This window comes from Carassius gibelio, chromosome A7 (assembly GCF_023724105.1).
Source record: "Carassius gibelio isolate Cgi1373 ecotype wild population from Czech Republic chromosome A7, carGib1.2-hapl.c, whole genome shotgun sequence".
Taxonomy (NCBI): domain Eukaryota; kingdom Metazoa; phylum Chordata; class Actinopteri; order Cypriniformes; family Cyprinidae; genus Carassius; species Carassius gibelio.
In genome coordinates this window covers 9,468,574-9,492,385 of record NC_068377.1, presented here as the reverse complement: position 1 = coordinate 9,492,385, position 23,812 = coordinate 9,468,574, and the positions used below count along the sequence as shown (strand labels likewise).

Below are 23,812 nucleotides of genomic sequence, written 5' to 3'. Positions count from 1 at the left end.
GATGTACAGCAAAATATTGTAATTCCCTAGTAATGTACTGTAATATCACAGTAATTGCTTTGACATTGAAGCTGTGAAGTTACAGTATACAGTTGTGCTTTTACAACAATGCATTGTAATATCACAGATATAAAATTACAGTAAATTGCTGTAACTATATTTCACAGTATATTGCTGTAATCCTTACTGTGAAAGTCATGCAAAATTTATCCAATTATTTACTGTAAATTTACACCGAAAATTTTTGCAGTGTAGGTTTCCAGCAGGGAACCTAAGCCACATACTTTCTTAAGCTTGGCACACTAGTCAATAACTCCGGAAAAATGCACTTAGATTAAATATTTCAAATACCACAATGTCTGCAAGTGTAAGGCTAATGTGGTAAAAAAAAAAAAAAAAAAAAACAACACGGAGAAAAACATTCCTAACATATCTCAATGTCAAAGCTATGTTCTAGATTTTCATATTGCAATAATCTATTCACAATAAACTGTAGCTATATAGATTTATGTTATGTCTATGCGATGCACAAGATAAATGTGAATTTTTTTAAGGTCTTTGCATACTAGACAATAACCTTTTTCAACACTGTACTGTTAACAAAACAGCATTTCATTTCTTTTTTACAAAGTAGTAAGCTACAAGATTTTTTTACATTTTAACATTTATTGTGCAGAAAAAAAATGTATTACTATAAAAATATATTTTTTTTTTTTACAAACTGAGGGACTTTGTTTTGCATTACATAAGCTTCTTTTTTTATGATAACCCCACCTGTTTGAGTCCACAGATCCTGCAAGCTCCTCATATTCCATGTGAAACACACTGGAGAATGTGTTCTGTAACATAAGCAGAACAGTAATTACTTACTCTGCAGTTTCACTCACAGAGGTAAACTCTGAGGAGGTTTAACACAGAGGTAAGCCAGTATTTCTGAGGCTTTTTAATGCTATTAGTGTCTGGCCGCCTGTGTAAACTTAACATTGAATATCTGCAGTCACATAGTTTAATGTGCCTGTGTTTGTAAATTTCTGGAAGGGTTAGAATTTTCCACTCGTGACAAGTAAATAGTTATGTAGCATGGTTCACTGCAAAAAGCATTCTGCAAGCAGTCAAAACCAACCGTTCACAATGGACCTGTGCAATGAACAAGGAGAAATGCAATAAATTGTAAGTTAATTTCCACATTCCAGACCACATAACAGACGATGAATATGAGTTTGATGACAAACTTGTCTTACTCTTGCAATAGCTGGTCTTTCCAAATTTGAAGACACTAGAAGGACAATGTCTGAATAAAATATGGCGCATTTCGAATGCAGTTCAAGAGGTGAAACCTGCCTGAGTTAGGAAGTACACCTCAGTTTTCCACAATGGTTAATCTCTTTCCGTAACACTCACTATGACTGTGACCAGGAAAATGATTTCATCAAATTAACAAGCTACTACAAAAAAGGTACAAAAAACTTTGTGTCAAGATGAGGAAAACCAGAGATTTTCCTATGAAGAAAAAAGTATGCAGATCTAGTTTTCTGGGTCAACAAATGACCTCTGAATTATGATACACATCTCAGAAACAGAAGTCCTTCTCTGTGATATCACCTTCATCATAACAACTCACCTATCTAGACAACCTAAACATGTGGATGTAGAATCTAGTTCCTTTGTATCTGGCATGTATTAGTGTTGTTTTTACAAATTAAATACTAAACAAAGATTTTTGCCTTTGCTTAGAAAGGACAGTTAAAGAAACCAGTTAGGAGAAAACAAAGAAGAAAAGAGAGGGGAATGGGATCAGGAAACGACCACAAGCTGGAACTCAGGTCGCCCGAAAAGTAAATACACTCCCACAAGACTATGATGCTAGAGTTTTCTTGTTACTAACTTTAACTTTTAACCAAATGGCTCCAAATACATTGTAGTGGATATAAAAGTCTGGCCCTCTCAAATTCAGGGAACATTTCAAATTCAGTCAGTGTACATCCTTCTAAAAACACGCATGCACTGTGAGGTGGGCCACTTCTGAATGAGAGCTTTCCCTGATTGCTCAGTGGGAAAGGAGGATTCATCAGTTTAAAATAGGGTTTCTTTTATACTTTTTTGTACCTTGATTCATCTACCCCTTCTGTGCATTCACTGAAAGCTTTTCCAATCTTTTCATGTTATACATTTCCCTCTGCCGTTAATAGAAGTGTATATTGCTGGAATACATAATGTTTTCATAATTACAATGTTTAAATTAGAAAGCAGCAATGTGTTGAATTTCCTCTTCTTTTTATTCAGTTTTTGTTTGTTTTTCCTCAGCTCAAGCTTAATTTGAATATAATGTTGTTGTGAAAGGGCCTTAACAATGACATCATTGTAAGACTTTCATACAAATATCTGATTGAGTATTCCTATAACTCAAACAGTACAGTGTGGTGCCATCAACACCAAAGTATTTGGTTTGATTCCTAAACTGCATGGATTAAATGCAATGTAAGTTGCTTTGAAAAAAAACAGGCAACATTTTTTACATTCTGAATTGTGACTGGTGTTGTCCTTTTTGCATCTGTTTATCTATAGCGGCCTCTACACTGTTAATACAGTATCATGTTAAATGATTGTGCACTGCTGACATAAAACAAGAGCTGATTGCCACAGCCAAGTTTAAGGATCATGTGATGCAGCAAAAAGCCAAAAAACTAAGCTAACCTAGAGTAAAACTTGTCAAACATTGGTGTTTTGCTGCTTTGCAAGCACTGGTATTTCCTTAAAAAATGTTTTATCTCAAAAAGGCATGCTGTTTGAAGCCCAAGTTTAAATATTTTCAATCATTCTAAAGGGATATTTTGGATAGCAAATGTTTTGGTGGCACCAAAGAAATGGAAAACTTGCTTGATATTTCCAAATTTTATGATCATACAGATTTTTTTGTGTGAAGTTAAATAATAGTGAAATAAATGTGATACAATATTTTTGGTCTTACAGCTGTTTCCCTGTCAGAAATGAAGATTGTGCATTCTTGGGCCTGCATGAAAGACAAGATAGTGGCCACAGTTTTCCTCAGTAAGACCTCCAAAGACTGCTGCTCCTCAAAGATCAGGCTAGCCAGATCCAACAACACCTGCAAAACAACACAAAAAATGATCACTGCTTGTAGCCAAGTTACTGTTTGATCGCACCTATACAAAATTAATTCTTACTAAAAATGTGGAAAAATACCTGGTTTCGCCTGTTCTCCAGCTGTGATGTCTCATAGAGCTGTGCGTTATGTAGCACTATGCCAGAGAAAGCCAGGTATGAAGAAAAGTCCTGTTGACATGAAAAAGAAACATATAATAATAAAATGACAGAAACTATGAAATAATTATATACTAAATGTGCAAAAGTTTTCACCCTCTCATCCTGTTCTGTGAAGGCACTGTTCTCTCCACACCTTTTATTGATTGCTTGCGCTACTCCAACAACCTTTAAGCATTAATAAGATACAGTATTCAAGTTTTGATAGTACATGTTGCAAATACTGTATAGCAGATCAGACTTTTTTATGTTTAAATTCATCACTCACTTCTTCTCTGTGGTTTTTGATGGGCAAACATAAGATGCTCTGCGTCTTATATCCTGTAATTTGGTCCACTTCTGCATTAAAACGTGGATCCTGAAGAAAAAAAAAATCAACTACAATTCCCATTTATCCAGCATTCTAATTAATTATGACTTGCTTGCAATATGTAGACGGGTAGTCTAATAATTCAAAAATAATGAATAATTCAATTCAATAGTTTTTTCTTCTTATGCACCCTAGAAATGCAACCTAGACATAAGTGTAAAAGGAATAATCTCATATATATATTGCATTTGTTTATTCAGTGTTGAGCTCTGTTTGACGGCTCAAACCGCAGAGTTTGGTGTGAATGCTTGGTTAGAATGCCCTGGGACTTTGGGTCTGTCTGTTGTGATATCACCATCTTATCAGCACTGTCACGACGTCATTTTATTCTTAATTTCTTGTGGTTCAGAAACAACTGTGTCCCTGAGCACAGATGGCAGATTTCCAACTTTGTATGTCTGGGGGTGTCCTGCAACACTCAAGCAACTGCAGTTCAGTTTGGGACCGTTACCAGCACAGAAATGACATACTTCAAGTAAACAAATATGTTGACAGATTATGTTAAATGGGACCATGAGTACCTATTGTTCTTTCTTAATTTTACCCTGTTCTGATATGCAAAAACTTTAGCATGATGTTTTAAATGGTGATAGTGGTGACTGCTGAACTATTCTTTGAATGTTTATATGAAGTAAACGTCTCCGAGGGTCATTAAACACTTAAATTTCATTCCAAACATGATTAAGGATTGACCTTGATCTTAATTTTAGTGTTATAAGATATCCTGATAAAGATTAAGATCTTCATTTTTTTTTTCTTTCTCGGTCTTACTATCTTTCTCTTTACGTCTTTTACCTTTTCCCTTTCTCTGTAGAATGCAGTGAAGCACAATTAAACTAAATTACAAAGAGCTAAAAATACCTGCTATTATTATACAAACTGTTGGTTAGCGACTGAATTGCATAACAACATTTAAATCTAATCAAAGGCCTTAAGAGACACAGCCTAAATTGCATTTCTAAGGAAAGACTTTATTAGTGTTAGGAGGGTATTAAAAAGCAGTACATTTTATTTCAGTCTCTGGAACCAAGGTGTTTCCTGCACATAACAAGGTAATACAGAGGAATCAGATAAGAGGGGAATGCATTAATAAAATCGTTGTCTGAAATCCTGTGTCTCATACTGATATAAGCATGTAAATTCAGTCGGGTGTCTATCCACAGGGTCAGAATAAGTTCAAGAGTGTTGATGAAATTTGATGGAAGAAACCTTGTTAAGACACAAATACCTCAAAATAGAAACAAGGGCGTGTATTATGTCAGATATCATTTTTTACTGGATTAGTAGCACTTTTTTCAATGTGGACAAATAAACTTTCAAACAAACATTATTACAAGAAGAGCTCAGTTGTTTTCATGACTTTTGTTGGTATACAACCAATATTTTCTAAGGAGAAGCTGTGTTTCTCGTTGTGAAAGTGAAACTACTAGAAACTAGAAATCAGTGGATAAGTTGTATTTACAACACTGTTCCGGAACAGTTCAACCCAAATATGTGTGCAACGCATTTTACGGAGGATAATTTACGCGCAGATAATCAAGACAATCAATTCACTATCAATGAATTGCACCATCCGCACCATCCAATCAACCACCTCGAGAAAGAACCACATGAAGATAATCAACGCGGCCAATTCACCATCAGTAATCCTATCCTCTAACCAACCACCACGAGAGAGAACCGATATAAATAATCAATAATCAATATTTCTAGTCTTTCAGCATCCCTTCACCACCCCGCCTCCTCAACGTCGACCCATTCCGGTGGGGGAGCACTCCGAATTCGGGCCGTTGCCAAGATCGGAGCCCTCTCCCTGGGCAGCATGCCAAATACGCAAACTATTCTTCTCGCTTTATTATCTATAAGGCAGATTCATGAAACCGGTGTCTATTTCTATAAAGTGGGGCAGTTCCATATTTGCAAGGACATTCAGGCACTTCTGACTCACAGTTTGTAAGTATGTTTACCTATGTAAAGGATTTGCGCTGATGATTCAATTGCAAGTTTTGAGCAGATCACAAATGCAGCGCAATACACAACGCTACGCGTAATAAGACAATGTAGGTCATTATAATCAGTATTTATATCCCCACTGGATGCAACAAATGCCACATTTGTTATGGGTTTTTATTGTTTTTGTCTTGTCGTGCCGGGACACACAGCATCACAGTATGGTGAGGGGCGTAACATTTCCATCACAAGCTTGAGGCATTTGTCCGATCACAACAGACTGGACAGCTGGCCAATCAGGGCACACCTCGCTTTTCAGAACGATGAGTTTTGTAAAAAACGACACTTTTCAGAAGACGGGGCATAGAGGAGAAACAATAATGTACAGTATATGGAAAATGATGTGTTTTTTTTTTTAACCTAAAAACACATTTCATTATAACAAAAACAAAATAATGTTCTTTTTAAAATCATCACATGTCCCCTTTAAGGAGTAAAACACTGATATGGCAAACAGCAGGTGAAATCACACAAAGCCTCACCTCATATGCATTCTTGATGTTCAGAGGCTGTCCGGTGGCTGCCACATATCCCACAATTCCTTTGTTCCATTCTAGGCGAATACCACTGTTGGAAGCCTCCTCAAGAGTGGATCCTTCTGCGACATCAAAGAGTCTGCTAACCAGGAACTTCCTGTTTGAACTATCCTCTCCAACCAAGAACAACGAATAACGATCTGCAGCGATCAACTCATGAGTGTGTAAGAAGATCTTGTGGCAGAGGGCAGTAAGGTCCAAGTGACTTGAAACATCACGTATAAGCTCCAGCAGACGAGCACAGCGGTCCCCATATTCGTGAACTCCTGAATTCATAATACCTCCACCCTCATCTGTCTTGTTGCCAAAGCCAGGCCGCTGGGGTGGAGGAAGTAGCATCTGCACCCTTTCTGTGTCACTAAGAAAAGTAAGCGAACCCTCAGCGTCTTTCACAACAATGGGGCGAAGCGGCCTATCAAACTCCGATGCCGAGATCTTTCGTGTAGGGGTGGAGGGAGCTGGACTTGGAGATGGCGCATCAGTTTGATGGAGGGCCGATAAAGGTTCTGTCGGGGCATTTGATCCTTCCCTAGACGGCTGAATGGAGTGGACACGCTCAGCAAACCAAGCATTGACCATTTCCCTTAAAAATAAAAACATAACCAAAAACATTAGCTCAGCAGTTTCTTAACACACACACACACACACAAATACAAATACAAAACTGAATCCCAGTAATTACCCAGTCTGATTTGGTCAATTTGATTATACCTAATGAGTCTCAAAGTCAGGTCACTTGGTATTTGTCATGGTAATGCAACCAGGCAGCTATTTCGTATAGTAACACTCAAACAAGGTAAACTTCTAAAAATCTGCCCTCATAAATGTTCCTGCATCCTTCAGGCTGATCAAATTAGTGTCTATGCCTGTATACAGTAAACAGACTCAATAAAAGGACTATTTTAATTGAAAGGTAGGACTTCCATTCTTACCACTGCCATATGGCTTCCTCCTATACAGTGTCTGCTACTCATCTAGAAAATGTATTGCTACCAACAGTTGGCTTAGCAAGATAAAACAGCAATATAGAGAATTTTCACAGTTCACCCCAGTCATTTCAAGGTTTTATGTGCATTTTGTTGGAACCATCTATATAATGAATTGTAACAAAGGTTACATTATTAAAGTTTTCATTTAAAGTTGAATGGGACATTGCATTTAGCAGCTCAAATGGAAACCACTGGAGTATATAACAACTCACAATCATAACATTTGCTGATAGATTATTTCCAAATCTGTCAAAACAACACTGACATACTGGCTTTTATTAAACTAACACTACAGTGAAAGCATTAAAATAGCCCATAACAAACGTTTTCAATTAAATGTTGTTTATCCGGGTAGGATATTCAAACTCCACCATAGTCTCAATGGACTCAACCTAAATTGTCCTTGGCTAGAATAGTTTAAATAAATAAAATTCCCTTTGAAGAGACACCATCAAACCATTTCCTAAAATTAGTAACTTCCCCATCTAAAGCTACTCATGCTAAGCAGTCTTAATTTATCCCAGACAATAAAATAGTTATGATTTGCATGGGTTATTTTTCAGTTGCAATAAATTATTTAATAAACAATTAAACAGACAAACAAACAGTTGGACTGGTGTTAAAGTTAAATATAACTATAGTTAAATATAATTGATTCAAAGCAAATAAAACTTAACTTAAAATACACACAGTAGCACAAGGTTTGGTAGAATTTGTAAAATTTTTAGTCTCAATCTAAATCTACACTACTTTTGTGTTTTGGCAATATGGGTGGCAAATTTGTATGAATTCCTATAATTCATATGTTTTTTGTATAATCTGTTTACATTAATTGCATAAGTAAAAAAAAAAAAAAAAATTTTTTATCTTACACTTTTTATGAATCAAATCATAGACATTCATATGAAATTGCAGAATTGTAAAATAGTTGTTTTCTTATGAATCCAGGTTGCATTTTTAATAATTTAATAATTTATTAGCCTATGTCTGTTCTTCTTCCTCGTTATTTCACCGTTACTAGATATAATTTTCTAAGCAAACAATAAACCTCTTAAATATGCCAAGTGTTCTAATAAATTTGGCCATATACAGTGTGAGCAATGAGTAGGCTATAGGCTACATCATAGTTGTAGCCTATATATCAACTGTGGGAAGCCTATGATGTGAATAACCGGCATATGTCAAATAAAAACACCCGTACAATTTGAAATAATAGGCTACACACAGTCTCAGATAATTCCTCCCTTAATCAACGAGTTCAAGTTCCCAATTATGTTTACATCGGAGTTCAAACGAAAAAATGCAGTATATATTGGCACATTCCTTTACAAACAACAAAAAAGTAAAACAGCTAAAGTTAAAGTTGAACTATGATGAGAACATGCATCGCTCCGTTGCGCAGCTAAAGCAAGCGGAGTCTGTACAGCCTCATTACAGGACTTTAAACTGAACTAGCAATCTGTGCTTTGGAACTTACCGAGAAGCCTTTCGTACAAAATAAGAATGTGCGAACTCTAGGTTGTCGTCAAGCCAAGCCTCCATCATCCTTTCACTTACGGGAGGATAGACCTCCATTCAGCGTACACAGACCAGCCGGTGGATCATCCGCCTCCTCTCTTCTGATGTTCAGTCACAAAAATACTTCCACCACCACAACCAGCCACCGGCGTCTACACTGCGCGCGCTCTCTCGATCTCTCTCTCGCTCTCTCTCTCTCTCCGCACACACATTGAGCGCCGCTCTACTTACATTAAAATAAAATCTATCACAATGCAAGATTAAACAAAACGATTTAAGCTTCATTTGGAGGGATATCTCCTTATCAGACCTTAAGTAATTATTGTAAGTAACAATTGTGGCTATTTTGGTAGCCTACATATTAGTAGCCTGTATCACATCAGGCTTTTTTCATCCCATTGGCACTTGTTTTATGTAGGCCTATCATTTGAGAAATAAACTCCTCACAACCACTTAATCAAGTATATCAACATCCCAAGGATACCATATGGGTAGGTGGCATGACATTTCAATTAGTGAATGAAGCATGCTTCAAGCTACATTTAAAAATATTTTAATCAACATTTTACAGATTAGAATAATCAAATAAAAATTAGATTGTTAGTATTTAATTGTTATACATAAAACATGTATGAGCTCAGATAATTAAAAGTCAGTATGAATTTAGATCAACTGCAAAAATAATCAAATACATACATTTATTTTGATGTCAGTTTAATGTTTAATACATTAGCCTAACTAAAATGCACTTTGCTTTAAGGCCTACGTGCAGTATACAGTCTCACACAAAATATTTTTAAAAATTCAGTTTGTAAATTACCCCTATACCACTGGATTTTTATTAAAATAACTAAATTCAGAATCCTTACCAGACATCCGTCCCTTTAAATTTTTTTGCAGACCTATTGCTAATATTAAATTGCTCCATCCCACCCATAAGCTCTACCCCATCTCTGTACACAATGGTGTAGCCTTACCAGCAGATGGTGCCTCCTTCTTTCCTGGGAGAGGGAGATACCACTGAAGGCATATGTGCTCTCTTGGGTACAAATGTGATTCCATTGTATACACAGTGGCCTGGCTGAGCTAATGACGGTCTCTAGAGAGACTATGTCAGAGAGAGTGAATGGTATTGGAAAATGTTTCAATAAAACATTTTTATATTGTATTTATTTATTTTTTTCCAGTTCATTTATCAATTGCTGCATTTGGCAGGAACTCCAGGAACTTCCCACTATATTTCCACAGAAGATGGAACTTAGGAGTCATGTCAGGACATGCTGGGCTCACGGTTGGATTCCTGTAGCTCGCATCTACAGCATCAGATGCAACTTTCACAGCCCTCAAGCACCATTTGTCATGGTGTCCCCAACTAGATGTGCATGAACACACAAAGTCAGCTGGGCTGAAACACTGTCCAGATGTGGTCACTCAAGTCACTCTAAGCTAAACTACTCGGTGTGCCTTTCAGTCATAAGTCAAACAACACTCTATTCCTTCCACATAATTCCCTGCTCTACATTAAACAGCTCAGCTGCTATTGTAAACCCTAAAGTCAGTGCTATGGAAGATAGTGCTGGATGGAGAGAAGTCCTGTGCAGTCCTCCAATGGAAACTATTTTTAGTGCTTAGTTTGTTCTATGTGGCCCTCGTCAAGAGAAATATGGCAGTCAAACAATTTATTAACAGCAGGTTTAATGGAGACAGAAGGAAGTGAAGTTGAAACCGGGGTCAAAACTTATTTTTTTTAAATGGTAGGCCTACTGAAGGGATGCAAGTGAATGTGCCACTGGATGCATGAAATGAAAGTAACCTGAAAAAATTCCACTAAACACACATTGTCCGAAATTTGCCTATGCCTGTTTTTAGATGATACCTAGATTTTTGTGTCTTATCAAGCCTTTTATTGAATAAAAATGTGTTATGAGATGTTATGATCCTAAAATTCAGCACCATAAAACATTTTCTCTTCGCTGTGAACAGAACACAATGAGACGCAGCAAGAAACTAGTGATAGGATTTAATCTAAATGGGTGTAAATTATCCGAGTATCTGACCCCTAATTAAAGCTTGAGTCCCTATAGAGAGTTAAAACAAAATGTTTTGGGAGTTTATGTATTTAAATGTGATTGTAATATATATAAAAAAGTATTAATTAATTATTATGATATCTCAGCAACCACAAAAATTAGATTACGATAGTTTAGTCAAGTTAAGTTAAGTAAGTCATGGTGCGTAATTTCTCCTGGCTGCAACAGTCTTATCTGCTTAAGCCCTTTTATTAAAGACTGTTATTAGATAAAACATAACTATTATTAATTATCCTTTAATTATAGATTCAAATATCACAGATATATAGCAAAAAGATTTAAATGTTTTGTCTTTAGTCTAAAAACATTTTTATTTAGCAGACCCCCTTGAAATTTATTGTGTAATTTGCAAACAGAATGTGCCACCCATTTCCCTTCTGATTCCATACATGCAAGGGATAGTTTACCCCCAAAAATTTAAATGTCAAACATTTATGTTGTGGAACCTAAAAAATGAAAAATAAAAAAAATAAATAAAATAATGTATTCAGCTTTAAAACAACACAGGGGAATGTGGTTTGGGGTGAACTACTCCTTTAACAGATCCTATTATAAATACATGCCCTGTTCGCTGTTTAAAGTTTATATGCCACGGCATACACATCAATACCTTAGTTATGCTCTGCAGGCATAGTTACCTCCAGCATGCACGGAATTCTCCTTAATATAACATCTCCTTTAGGACATGAAGAGGTCACAAGTAGGGTATTTTGGAGAAAATCTTTTGCAATAGAAAACTTTCCTAGTGAACAGTTCTGAAATGAGCTGAATATTGTTAAATATTGATAAATATTTTTTGGAGGCAGCAGAGGGGGTGTCAGGGGGTTGAGTCTTTCTTTCTGAGCTTGACAAAACACAGTGCTATCCCTGGCAAACATCACAAAGGTCTAGCAAGATTTGGAATAAACACAAAATAAATTGTGAAAGGGGAGGGGTTACCCTTAGATTCAGGTTGTTTAATGAGATATATAACAGGATGTTAGCAGATCCCGAGCTAAGCTGAGCTGTGGTTTGCCTGTTGTAAAAAGCTTCTTTTGTAACATTTAAACTGCAAGCAAATCTTGTATGCTAACTTAACTGAAATACATTTCCATCATTAATTAACATTCAAAAATACATTATGTAAATTACCACTGCATAAATGAGGTAATCTGTAATGACATTGCAGTGAATGTCTCTATTTGCTTCCAGACCATCAAGAATATAAAACACACATGGTGCTTGTTGTTACAAAACCTACTGACATTAAAAAAAAATTGTCACTATTAAGATTGATGGCTTTTTGCATTACATGAAATAAACAGCAGCAGATTTGAAAATGTACTATTAAAATTCACAATAAGTTACCTCTACCACAATTAAAGTAAGACATATGGTCTAGTACTCCACTAAAATAAAGTAATAATAAATAAATATTTATATAATAATAATAATAATAATAAATAATAATAATAATAAATGGTTTATTTTAGTAGAGAATGTAAATCACGCTGTGTAGCATATAATCTACTAAAATATTGAGTATAAATACAAATAATACTTTTAGATGACAGAGCAATTTAAAGGCATAAATCTATGACACATTACACCAGGTTTACTCTGGTTATTAATCCTCTGTATTGTTTCCAGTGGGAACAACAAACAGTAGGCCATCTTCAAAACTTTGCTGTCTGCTGTGTCTGAAAAATATTTTAAACATCCAATCCATCTTGATTCTTGTCAAATCCCCAATTATCATTATGATTTATACCTATCTCCTTAGTTTAAACAGCTGTAAAATAGGCTGAAAAGTGGGTCTCGGCTAACAATAGAAGTATATCTGGTACATATTTGTTGGTCAAACACACAATCTTGCAATACTGGTTTGGTTATGTGAACCCAATTTTTAAACTTCAGAAGTTTGATGTTGAATATCATGCATATTTTATGGATTGATGGGATTTGTCTCAGCCAAAGTACATTAAAGTGCAAAACCTTGTGTGAAAAAGTTCATGGAAAAATGAAAGAAGTCAAGTCTATCATGTAATGATACACACAATACCTGTGTAATTGGTGACATATTAACATATTAGATTTAAAAACTACAGGTGAGTTTTGTGAACAAAGACTTTAACATTGGTTTGCTTCTCCACATAACATTATAAGGTTTAAGAAGACTTGGCAGATGCAGAATGCTGTGACGGTTGGGTTTAGGATAAACACAAGGAGAGGGTAGGATCCAATTGCAAGTATGGGTTTTATTGACAGAAGGGAAAAATACAAAATAAACAGTCATGGGAGACAAACCAAACAAAAGAGGGAACCGGATGAAACGGATAAGAACTCGGAGGAACAAGAAGGTAACGGGAAGACTCGGGAGATGAGCACAACTCACACATAGGGTAAGGACTCCATACAGACAACAGAGAAAGACAGCTCTATATAGGGAGACTAATGACAAAGGATTGTCAGCACCTGTGCGATTTAATTGGAGTGCAATTACTGTGACGACATGACCAGACTAGCGGAATTAAAGTGCCTATGGTGAAGTGCCTAAGGAGAAGTGAGCTCACTAGGGGACACCCAGGAAAACAGAGACTGACAGCGTGACAAATGCAGAACGAGAACTTCTTTAATTTTGCTTTGTGGGGCTTTTTTTTTCTGACCTTGTCCTTCATCTACCTTAAATGCTAATTTCAACTGGCAAATGACATTTCTCAACATTAGCAGGTTGTCACAACAATAACCATGAATACAAACCTGATTCCAAAATAGTTGGGAAACTTTACAAATTGTGAATAAAGACAGAATACAATGATGTGGAAGCTTCAAATTTCAATATTTTATTCAGAATACAACATAGATGAAATATCAAATGTTTAAACTGAGAAAATATATAATTTTAAGGGACAAATAAGTGGATTTTAAATTTCCTGTCATCAACACATCTCAAAAAAGTTGGGACAAGGCCATGTTTACCACTGTGTGGCATCCCCTCTTCTTTTTATAACAGTCTGATGTTGTAATTGATGCAGTATGTGTCCTGGCATTGTCATGTTGGAAAATGCAAGTTCTTCCCTGAAAGAGATGACGTCTGGATGGGAGCATATGTTGTTCTAGAACTTGGATATACCTTACAGCATTGATGGTGCCTTTCCAGATGTGTAAGCTGCCCATGCCACACGCACTCACGCAACCCCATACCATCAGAGATGCAGGCTTCTGAACTGAGCACTGATAACAACTTGTCCTTGTCCTCTTTAGTCCGGATGACATGGCGTACCAGTTTTCCAAAAAGAACTTCAAGTTTTGATTCGTCAGACCACAGAACAGTTTTCCACTTTGCCACCGTCCATTTTAAATGAGCCTTGGCCCAGAGAAAATGCCTGCACTTCTGGATCATGTTTAGATATGGCTTCTTTTTTGACCTATAGAGTTTTAGTAGGCAACTGCGAATGACACCGTGGATTGTGTTCACCGACAATGTTTTCTGGAAGTATTCCTGAGCACATGTTGTGATTTCCATTACAGTAGCATTCCTGTACGTGATGCAGTGCTGTCTAAGAGCCTGAAGATCAGGGGCATCCAGTATGGTTTTTCGGCCTTGACCCTTACACACAGAGATTGTTCCAGATTCTCTGAATCTTTGATTGATATTATGCACTATAGATGATGATAACTACAAACTCTTTGCAATTTTTCTCTGAGAAACTCCTTTCTGATATTGCTTCACTATTTTTTGCAACAGCATTGGGGGGGATTGGTGATCCTCTGCCCATCTTGACTTCTGAGAGACACTGCCACTCTGAGGCTATTTTTATACCCAATCATGTTGACAATTGCCCTAATAAGTTGCAAATTGGTCCTCCAGCTGTTCCTTATTTGTACATTTACTTTTCCGGCCTCTTATTGCTACCTGTCCCAACTTTTTTGGAATGAATAGCTCTCATGAAATCCAAAATGAGCCAGTATTTGGCATGACATTTCAAAATGTCTCACTTTCAACATTTGATATTTAATCTATATTCTATTGTGAATAAAATATACGTTTATGAGATTTGTAAATTATTCCATTCCTTCTTTTACTCACAATTTGTACAGTGTCCCAACTTTTTTGGAATCGGGTTTGTAGAACAATACTTTAAGATGGTTGAGGTTTATCTTGTTTTTCCACTCTAATGATGTACAGGTATTCCTCTGTGTAAGCTGTTAATTCAGGGGAAACTGTTGATGGAAAGAACAGAGGAGCTATTTCAGTGTGTGAAAACACACTTGATTTCCCTGAGGCAGTGTCCAAGATTTTGTCACACTTCTTTCCACACACAAAACAATGGCTATAACCCCAGTTTTTTGTGATGTGAAGCTATATTTGTAGAAGTGTAATCATCGACAGGCTAACACATTACAAAACTATATTAGGCTGATGTAATAAAAGTGTCCAATTTTTTATTAACAAACTGACTGATATTAGACAATGATTATGAACATCTGCAGTCTTATCTGGAAACATGAAATAATTACAGAACTGCATTTTTATTACAGTTATGTATATTTTAGTCTTTACCACATATATCCTGGCATTATATTGACATCCATATTGCTTTTAGTAATTTCTGAGGGGATAGGACTTTGAAAAATTCAAACTTGAGTTGGCTGAGAAAAAAAAAACTGCATTCCCTATGAGCTTCTGCAAAATAATGTCCTGGTTACATATATAACTCTCATTTCCTGGAGGAGGAAACAGTGATGTTATGTCAGCGGTTACTGACGAATTGGGATCCATATGAAAGTGCCACTATTGCTGATCCCCTCCAGTCCCCTGCGAAAGCCAGCAAGTCCCAACAGGCCAGTTGGGGCAGAAGATAGGACAGGAATTAGGCAGAGGTGTCCGCCACTGCTGTTTTTTACAGTGGGATATTAGATAACACTGGGAAAGTGTACCCAAGTAGGGGAACGCCACGGAAGCCACATCCTGTGGATAAGAGGTATCATTTGGAAATTACACATATGGACTGGCCATAAGGCAGTGCTACATGCAGAAAGTCCCTGTGGTACACTCAGCCCACCTGGGGTGAGATCTCTACATAATCAGCAGAGATGGCAGAAAAATCTCTGCTAGGAAAAGACACAGGCTTACCCTGAGGAAAATCCATACCATTGAAAAGATTTGTAGGGATTTTTTTGTAGCTCTTTTCTTTTAAAGAGGAGAATCAAAGCTTAAGATTCTAAGTGATTTATTGAGCTGACTCCAAATTTAATTTGTTATGGTTAGAGTTAGGGGTTTTATGTTCCTTTGTTTGTACATTGGAAAAGCGCACGTTTTTCTGGGATGTAGAGAAAGGAGGGGGAAAGTGGGGAAAGTCCTGAGGTGTCTGTCACTGGAACCTTTCCAGTTACAATGTTCTTTGTTCTGTTGTTCAGTTTTAATTATTGCCCTTACTGTGAAACATGAACGCAGGTCAGCAGGGGACAATCAGCATTTGCTGGCATGGTTCTAAACAAAAGGGTTTTGATTCTTGGATTACAACCATTATTGGTCTTATCACTGCTTCAGGTGTCTCTTGAGACAAATGGGTGCACCCTGGGCATACACATGAGTGCTGGACCTGGCATTTCTCTACGCCTGACCACCGATGGTGCAGGAGGAACTTCAACAGGGTTCACCAAAAGGGAAACTGAACTGAAAAGCACTTAAGTGCACGTATGTGGTCCGTAGAGGGGAATGGCGAAAAAAAAAAAAAGGTAGCTATGTTTCAGTGGGACTGCCCTCCTGCGCTGAAATGACTCAAGGAAGTTCGGCATTGACTGGGCACGCTCTACTGAAAGGCGTTCTACAAAATGTAAGCATTTAGCAGACGCTTTTATCCAAAGCGACTTACAGTACATACAGGCTAACAATATTTTACCTATCATATGTTCACGGGGAATCGAACCACCAAACTTGCGCTTGCTTGTTTGCTAATGCAATGCTCTACCACTTGAGCTACAGGAACACTTTTAGTCTGAAAGAGTCCAACTCCATACCGAGAAAAGAGATCCTCTGCATGGGGGAGAGTTTGCTCTTTTCCCTGTGGACCCGAAGCCCCAACCGGCTGAAGTAGATGAGTATTCTGTCCCTGTGTTTGCACAACCGTGCTTGAGATTGGGCCAATATGAGCCAGTTGTCAAATTAATGGAGAATGTGAATGCCTCTTTCCCTAAATGGAATTAGGGCTGCCTCCATGACCTTGGTGAAGACACAAGGTGAAAGGGGCCAGACCAAAGGGGAGGACCATGTACTTATATGTTTGCCCCTCAAATGTGAAGTGGAGAAATGACCTGTGTCGAGGGAGAATCAAGACATGAAAGTAAGTGTCCTTAAGTGCAATCGCTGCCAACCAATCGTCTGGATGAATGCACTGAAAACTATGTTTCTGCATCAACATCCTGAACAGGAGCCTGTGGAGGGCTCAGTTCAGAATGTGGAGGCCCAGGAGCATGTGAGAGGGCATAGCATCCTTGAACTGGGCCCTGCTGCCCAATGGCGAAAGTAGAGGGGACGGGAGTGTTGAAGGAGTGTCTTGCACATTATCATCCTCTCCCTTTTGAGACCAAGAGAAACAGGAAACTGCTCTTTTGTTTAATGTTTGGGTACCACTGGTTGGGGAACCAGTGGCAGAACAAAACAAAAAGGGAAGAAAATATTCTCTATCAGGCCTTCCTCCGGGGGAAGGAGTGGTGAGGTCATCGTCTTCTGAAGAGCAGGATCCAGAGTCTATTGGTCATCCGTCTCAGAGCTGCACCACGTTCCTTCTGCAAGCTCCAAGGTGCAGCCAGCTGCTGCTGCAAAGCTGCATTGCAATAGCGCACTCGACTGGGGTGACCTCCCCATACCCCTTAGCCGCCTCGCCCGTCGAAGATAGTAAGGACAGAAGAGTCACTAGCTCTGTTTTGGGCAGAAAAAGGTGCCCTCCAGGACCTGGTAACCTCTTCATGCACCTCCAGGAGGAATGGAACCAGATGTGGATGCTGAGGATCAGTGTGTGACCCCCAGGAACCAATCATCCAGCCTTGAGCACTCGGGAGATGGAGGGAGTTTCCATTGGAACCAAACGCTCTCATTTGCCCGGGAAAGCATAGCAGTCAGCTCTGGATCTGACTCGGGCAATTCCACTTTCCCTGATGGCGGTAACGCAGCCAAGTCTAAAACCTCAGAGCCTAGCTCTGCCCCTGATGCAGTGATCAACATCATATCTTCTGCTGGGGCTACGAATGAGACTCTAGACCCCTGGGAAGCCCTCACTATAAACCTCAGCTCATCCTGACCATATGCCGAAGTATTCCTCCGCTACTGAGAGATAGAGGAAATAGAACGGGGCATAGCAAGCGTGATTCCCCCTCGTTCCAAGAAGCGGAGTCTAGATTGCAACATCGCAATGATCATGATCCCATAATGAGAACATGAATCATCCACAAGCACTGCCTCAGTGTGCTGAAAGCCCAGGCATGAAATGCAGCAATCATGACCATCAGACAGAGCTATGAAGTGACATCATCCAGGAACACATGAATGGAAGGCCATCTTTAAAAAGAGGCCACTTGTGGAGCTTTTTTAGAAAAAAAAAATGTAGGGGAGGTTGCAACATGACTGCAGTTTAACAAGCTGCAGAACGCCATCCAAACACAAAAGCGGCAGCACTGGACCAGCAACCCCCACTAATGCACCTTAACAACACCGAGAAATGCTGTCTTGCAGACACTCTTGCTCGATTGAACACAAGCTGAAAGGCTGGGCTCCGAAGCAAAAAGTTTAATGTGCAACTGCAACAATTTTTTTTATTTTTATTATTTTACATGTGCTAAATAGTGCTAAACCAAAAATTGTGAGAATTAGACACTTTAATTTTTTTATTGAGATGGGAAATATTAGCAAAAATAAAAGTGCTCTAACAACAGTTATTCGTTTAATACTTTATTAAGTGATACATGACACTGAACATAAATAAATACATAAAGAAATCAATTATTTCAAATATTTGGAATTTACAGTTTTTTTCAGTCGCTAACAAGCATTTGTCCAAGCAGTTGTCACATTTTCAAAACTCTAAACACAATTAGCACAGCATCCGTCTATTGTGGCCATACCATTCACACATTTCATGTCGTTTTCACACAATATGGAGTCATTGAACATATTTCCACAATGCTTACATTTTCTGAACAGACAAGCTATACCTCCCAACAAAATTATGGATCGTTTTTGTAGTATTTACAAATGTTAACACACAACATCCCAGAATAGCAAAAACAATGTTCCAAACCTTAGATACAGTATAAAAACCTCTGCTTCTGCGATGATATCAGTTCAAAAACAATTTATCTTAGCTGATTTATGTTGTGTAAATTGGGCCAACCACAGCTGATTCCAATCTGGCTTAGACTCAATGGCAGGGGTTATTTTTTCTATTACATTGACACTTATACAATAAAAGGAGGACTTTGAAGAGTGATGTTTTTGGAAACAGAAAAAGACAAACACTGTAATGTATGGACGAGGAAGAGTAAGAGCAAAGGGCCCAGGGAGAGGAGCAGGAGCAGTGAAAGATGCAGTGAGAGGAGCAGGAGCAGTGAGAGATGCAGTGAGAGGAGCAGGAGCAGTGAGAGGAGCAGGAGCAGTGAGAGATTGTTTTTATTTTACCCCCCCCCCCCCCTTGTTTTTTTATCTGGGCTTTTTGCTGTTGTTGTTTTTTTGTTCAGAATGCTCTTATGTGTTTAATTGATATGTTGTTCACTGTAAGCAATACTGTCAAATCTTTTCTGTTCTATCATACCGTGTTTCTACTGTACCTCCTGCAGTAAACAGTAAAGGAAAAAAATAGCTTTTTGCTGGAATGCTTTTGAATGTGAACATTACTGTATATTTGGACATACAGTTCCTAACCAAGAAATTTAGTGTAAAACAGTGAATTGCATGTTTTGCATGCAAATACCTGTAAAACTGAGACTGAAAAGTCTATGCAGTTTTTGTAATGTCAACAATAGCCAGTATTTTGAAACCTGGTGTACTTTGATTGACTGCATGTACCTTGTGAGGTGAAAACAAGTGTTATTCTTTGACAGAATAATTTAATTTTGAGTCAGATTTCCAGTGTTTTGGTAAAGTTGGTGTGTGCAGAGAAAGATGCGTTCTATTTTGAAATGAAGATTTAGTATATATTTAACAAAATGTGTTTTTGAGAAGAAAATTATCCATTTGGCCAATTGTGTTTTGTAGGTGTTAGTCTGTGTTAAGAGTTTAGAAAAAGTATCTGAAGTATGGTTAAGCGCTTGTTAGCGATTGAAAAAAACTGTAATAATATTCTTCCATCAACAAATTTTTGCTCATCCATTCATTGTTATTTTTAGTAAGAGGGCTTTGGAATAACTCTTGCCTAGAAATGGAAATTTAAGATCAACTAATTGAGAACTTGGTTCAGTGAGAATTTGCAGCTCTATCCCTTGTGGAATTTGTGACTTATACAAGTAGTCAAAAAACCTTCTTAAACATCTACCATAACACAGGGGGATCAACTCAAACTCTTACTTGAGTTAACCAGATTGATCAAAAGATTTATTTAACACCATTGCCTTTGTACATCAACTATTTCCCAGTAGCTAATGTAACCAGGTCTTAAAACGAAGTCTTGGCATAATAATCCCTTTCTTAAAGTTAATTGAGTCTTGAGATAAATGTTTTAAGCTAATTAATCAAAGTACATTTTCTATGTATTAGAGAAAAAAAAGAAAAAAACGTAATCTACAATAAGTGATCAAATGCATAAGAAGATAGAAAAAGAGCGATTTTCCCCTTGAAAAAAACTGTTCGCACTACAATTCCCATGCTCCCTTTTGTGAGGAGCTGACCAATCACTGAACTCCAAAGTTTCAGGCAATCGAGCTCTGCCTTGACTTCCTGTTAGCTACTTCCTGACTGAAAGACTGCATGGCTGTTCGTTGCCTATCTGAATTCCAATTTAATTACCATCCATAGGGTAAGAAACATAAATATCCCCTCCAACGGGATTTCATTAATTAATGAGGATGTTAAACATATGATGACGGCTATGTTGTCATGTTTACACTTTATAGAGAGCGCGATCGGCAGACGCTGATCAGACAGCCAATTTAGAGAGACCCACTCATTGACTCAACGGTGAGTGAGAAAAAAACTCTGAGACCTGTTAGGTTACCTGTAAAGGAACTAATTATGCTGGGAATGGTAACAGTTGATAAGCTGCCGTTTAGAAAGGCTGTTAACGGCTGTAATTGCTACTCAATGCTGTATCACGATGTTAATGCTGCTAATGTGAGCCTAGCTATCCTGCTAGCTTAGGTGTTCAGTGCCATATGCGCTCTTATCCTTGCAAAATGGATTTATTTCCAGTTGGGTTTGCAAAAGATGCTGTTTTCTATATAAATATGTTTAAATATGTTTTATATGTGTGTAAAAGGAAAAAAAGTTTTAAAGTATATGTTTGTAAATTTTCATGTCAGTGATTTAAGAGGTCAGATTTTTAGTGCATTCCCTCAATGTTACCGGTGCAGGAAGTGATGATAAAGCACGCTTAGCCTTACTAGTACCTCCTAGATCTCTATGAATGTTGCAATATTTGTTTTGCACAAATTGTAGCTTTTATTTTTATAGTATTTGTATTGTGAGTTGTTACTAACTTAAATAGCAATAACCATTAATACTTGAAATTGGTTTTGTTTAAAATGAATGAACATGAATGTAAAAGCGCTTTAGGATATATTTATAGTTCACTACTATAAACATTTGGATTTGATACATGATATATTATTGTCATACGACTGAACCTTCTTGAGAACATGATTTGAACCAGTTGATATAAAGTGAAATGTTATTGATTGGTGATAATTCATGAGATAGACAGAATATGAATGTAATGAGCTTTTGGATTTCCTCTGGCCAACCCATAGGTCAGGTTTTTTTGACAGATTAATTCCAGTGACGCACATGGATCGGAAGTCACGCTCGACCTGGAGTTGAAGCCTTCCGGTTGAATTGGGATTGGATGTTCGTACCCTGAAACCCCGAAAGATTCACAGCTTACGTTGGGTGGCGAGCCACGGACCCACGAGCATAAGTCTACGCGCAGTTTCACTTTCCCTTTTTCACGGATTGTGTGGTAGGATCCACGAGCACTGGCATACTGATACTGTCACGACACTGATTCAACCAAAGAAAAAAAGGGCCCCAATGAGCAATAAGACTATTTTTGGAACTGGGTTTTATTTCTTTTGTTTTAAGGGAAACTTATGCCGGCTTTATTATTTTCTTATTTCTTTATGTACATTCTCTGAACTAAATTGTTACACTGTTGTTATTGTTCCTGTTGTTAAACAAAGAGTGATCACAATAACACAAATTACTGTTTCCTGTCTTTATTGATGTAAAACCACTGGCTCTTAAAGACTTAGCATCTTCTGTTACTGGTCCAAATACTGTTAAGTATAACTAATTACCTGTTACTATATCGTAAAAAGGGTTACACTAATCAAACATGTTTACCATATTTTTCATAGTTCACTAAACATTTTTCACATCCGCAGTTAATGTAACTATGACCTGTTGTGTATCAAGGACAACCTAAACCCATACAGTCTGGAACGACTTGAGGGTGAGTAAATAATATAAATAATAATTGGTAATTGAATGTTCACTTCCAAACTCTATACCAGTAGACTGGAAGACCTGTTTTATGACAGCTAAAATTACTGACACAGTTCTTCAAAAGTGAGATCAGTTTTGTTTTTTGTTTTGTATCTGTGGTTTGAACTCATCTGAAAGCTTGTAAATTGTTACAAAAAAAGGACAGTCCAAAAATAGCTTTTGGGTTTGACAAACACAAACAACGTTGGTGATGAGCCGAACACAACTGAACAAACTAAGGCATGAAAATCCAAACACACATTTATGACACAACATATGGTGAGTGTGAATTAAAAGTTAATAAATCTGTTGACACAAAAAGACCTGTTGACAGTTTTCATATCATTCATAATGATTTTAAGAAAGTCATAAACAATAAATGATGTATTTGTGTTATGTTGTTACATAACCTACAGCTTTAACTTTGTAACAGCACACACCTACTCAAACACATCACATCCTGATGTCAAGAGGTATATCAATCACCTCACAGTTCTAGGACCTCCTCCATGCTGATATATTACTCACATTAACTTGATCTGTAATACAAACATGACTCACCTCTCTTACAATTGGATTAGTATGCAATTTCAAATTTTCAACTCACCCCATGTTAAATTCTCAGATGAAATGTCTCCAATTAAATCAGTATCCGTTTTTCTTCCTTTTTCTTGCTCTCCTCTTCACACTTTCCCTCTTCAACAGAGTTCTAGTAGACTGGCTTTTATTTATGTCCTTTTTTGGGATTGAAGTAGATGGAGAGAGCTTGCAGGACAGTACTACCTTGCTGTTATACTAGAGACACTTTGCCTGCCCCCTCTCTCTCTCTCTCTCTCTCTCTCTCTCTCTCTCTCTCTGTCGGTCTCTCACACATTCTCTCTGTCTGTCTTAATGTTTACCTAAAATTAGTTGTAAATAAAGAGATTGTCAAAAATTCTCTCTTTCACTTTCTTTTATGAATCTGACTCCAACGAAGATACCCAAGATATAACCAATCACACAAGATCACATTCAGGTGTGTTTGTGTGTATGTCACCAGCTTGTGGTTGAGAAATTCACTAGCATTGATTTAATATGTTTATGTAAAAGCAATGCTGAACTAATTGTGGTTTGTGTATGACACACAGGTGAAATATGGCAAGGAAAGGGTTCAAGTTAACTTGTCCTGAACACAAAAATCATACCCAGTCATTAGGTGCTCTCAAGAGCATGGAGCAACTGGGATCCAGCAAAGAACTACTTGTACCACTGAGTTTAACAAACCCAGGCAACTAGACTCTGGGGTACAGCCCTGGTAAACATGTAGGGATAAAAGGCCACAGTCTCTGGAGAGTAGCAGATCTACC

At 37.5% G+C, this 23,812-nt stretch overlaps 1 protein-coding gene and 2 long non-coding RNA genes across 5 annotated transcripts in view; 2 read left to right on the top strand and 1 right to left on the bottom strand.

The window, feature by feature from the left end:
* LOC128016584 (cGMP-specific 3',5'-cyclic phosphodiesterase-like) overlaps positions 1-8,871 on the bottom strand; it is a 39,131-nt gene extending 30,260 nt beyond the window's left edge. For both annotated transcript variants that reach the window (XM_052601212.1, XM_052601213.1), the window contains exons 1-7: positions 8,665-8,871; positions 6,145-6,781; positions 3,551-3,640; positions 3,379-3,450; positions 3,205-3,294; positions 2,969-3,106; positions 775-839 (exon numbers count right to left, since the gene is read on the bottom strand). In XM_052601212.1, coding sequence (XP_052457172.1) covers positions 775-839; positions 2,969-3,106; positions 3,205-3,294; positions 3,379-3,450; positions 3,551-3,640; positions 6,145-6,781; positions 8,665-8,762 — 1,190 coding nt within the window. In that variant the 5' untranslated portion in view covers positions 8,763-8,871. The remainder of the gene's footprint in view (positions 1-774; positions 840-2,968; positions 3,107-3,204; positions 3,295-3,378; positions 3,451-3,550; positions 3,641-6,144; positions 6,782-8,664) is intronic.
* LOC128016594 (uncharacterized) lies at positions 259-3,118 on the top strand. Of its 2 annotated transcripts, XR_008184215.1 has the most exons (4): positions 259-1,170; positions 1,253-1,456; positions 1,735-1,835; positions 2,971-3,118. It is a non-coding gene; the product is annotated as an uncharacterized LOC128016594 (long non-coding RNA). The 2 variants fall into 2 exon arrangements; XR_008184214.1 differs by having other exon boundaries at positions 1,253-1,835.
* An 11,840-nt stretch (positions 8,872-20,711) lies between the features above and the next one.
* Positions 20,712-22,182, top strand: LOC128016595 (uncharacterized). Its single transcript, XR_008184216.1, has 3 exons — positions 20,712-20,784; positions 20,882-20,945; positions 21,734-22,182. It is a non-coding gene; the product is annotated as an uncharacterized LOC128016595 (long non-coding RNA).
* The last annotated feature ends 1,630 nt before the right edge of the window (positions 22,183-23,812 follow it).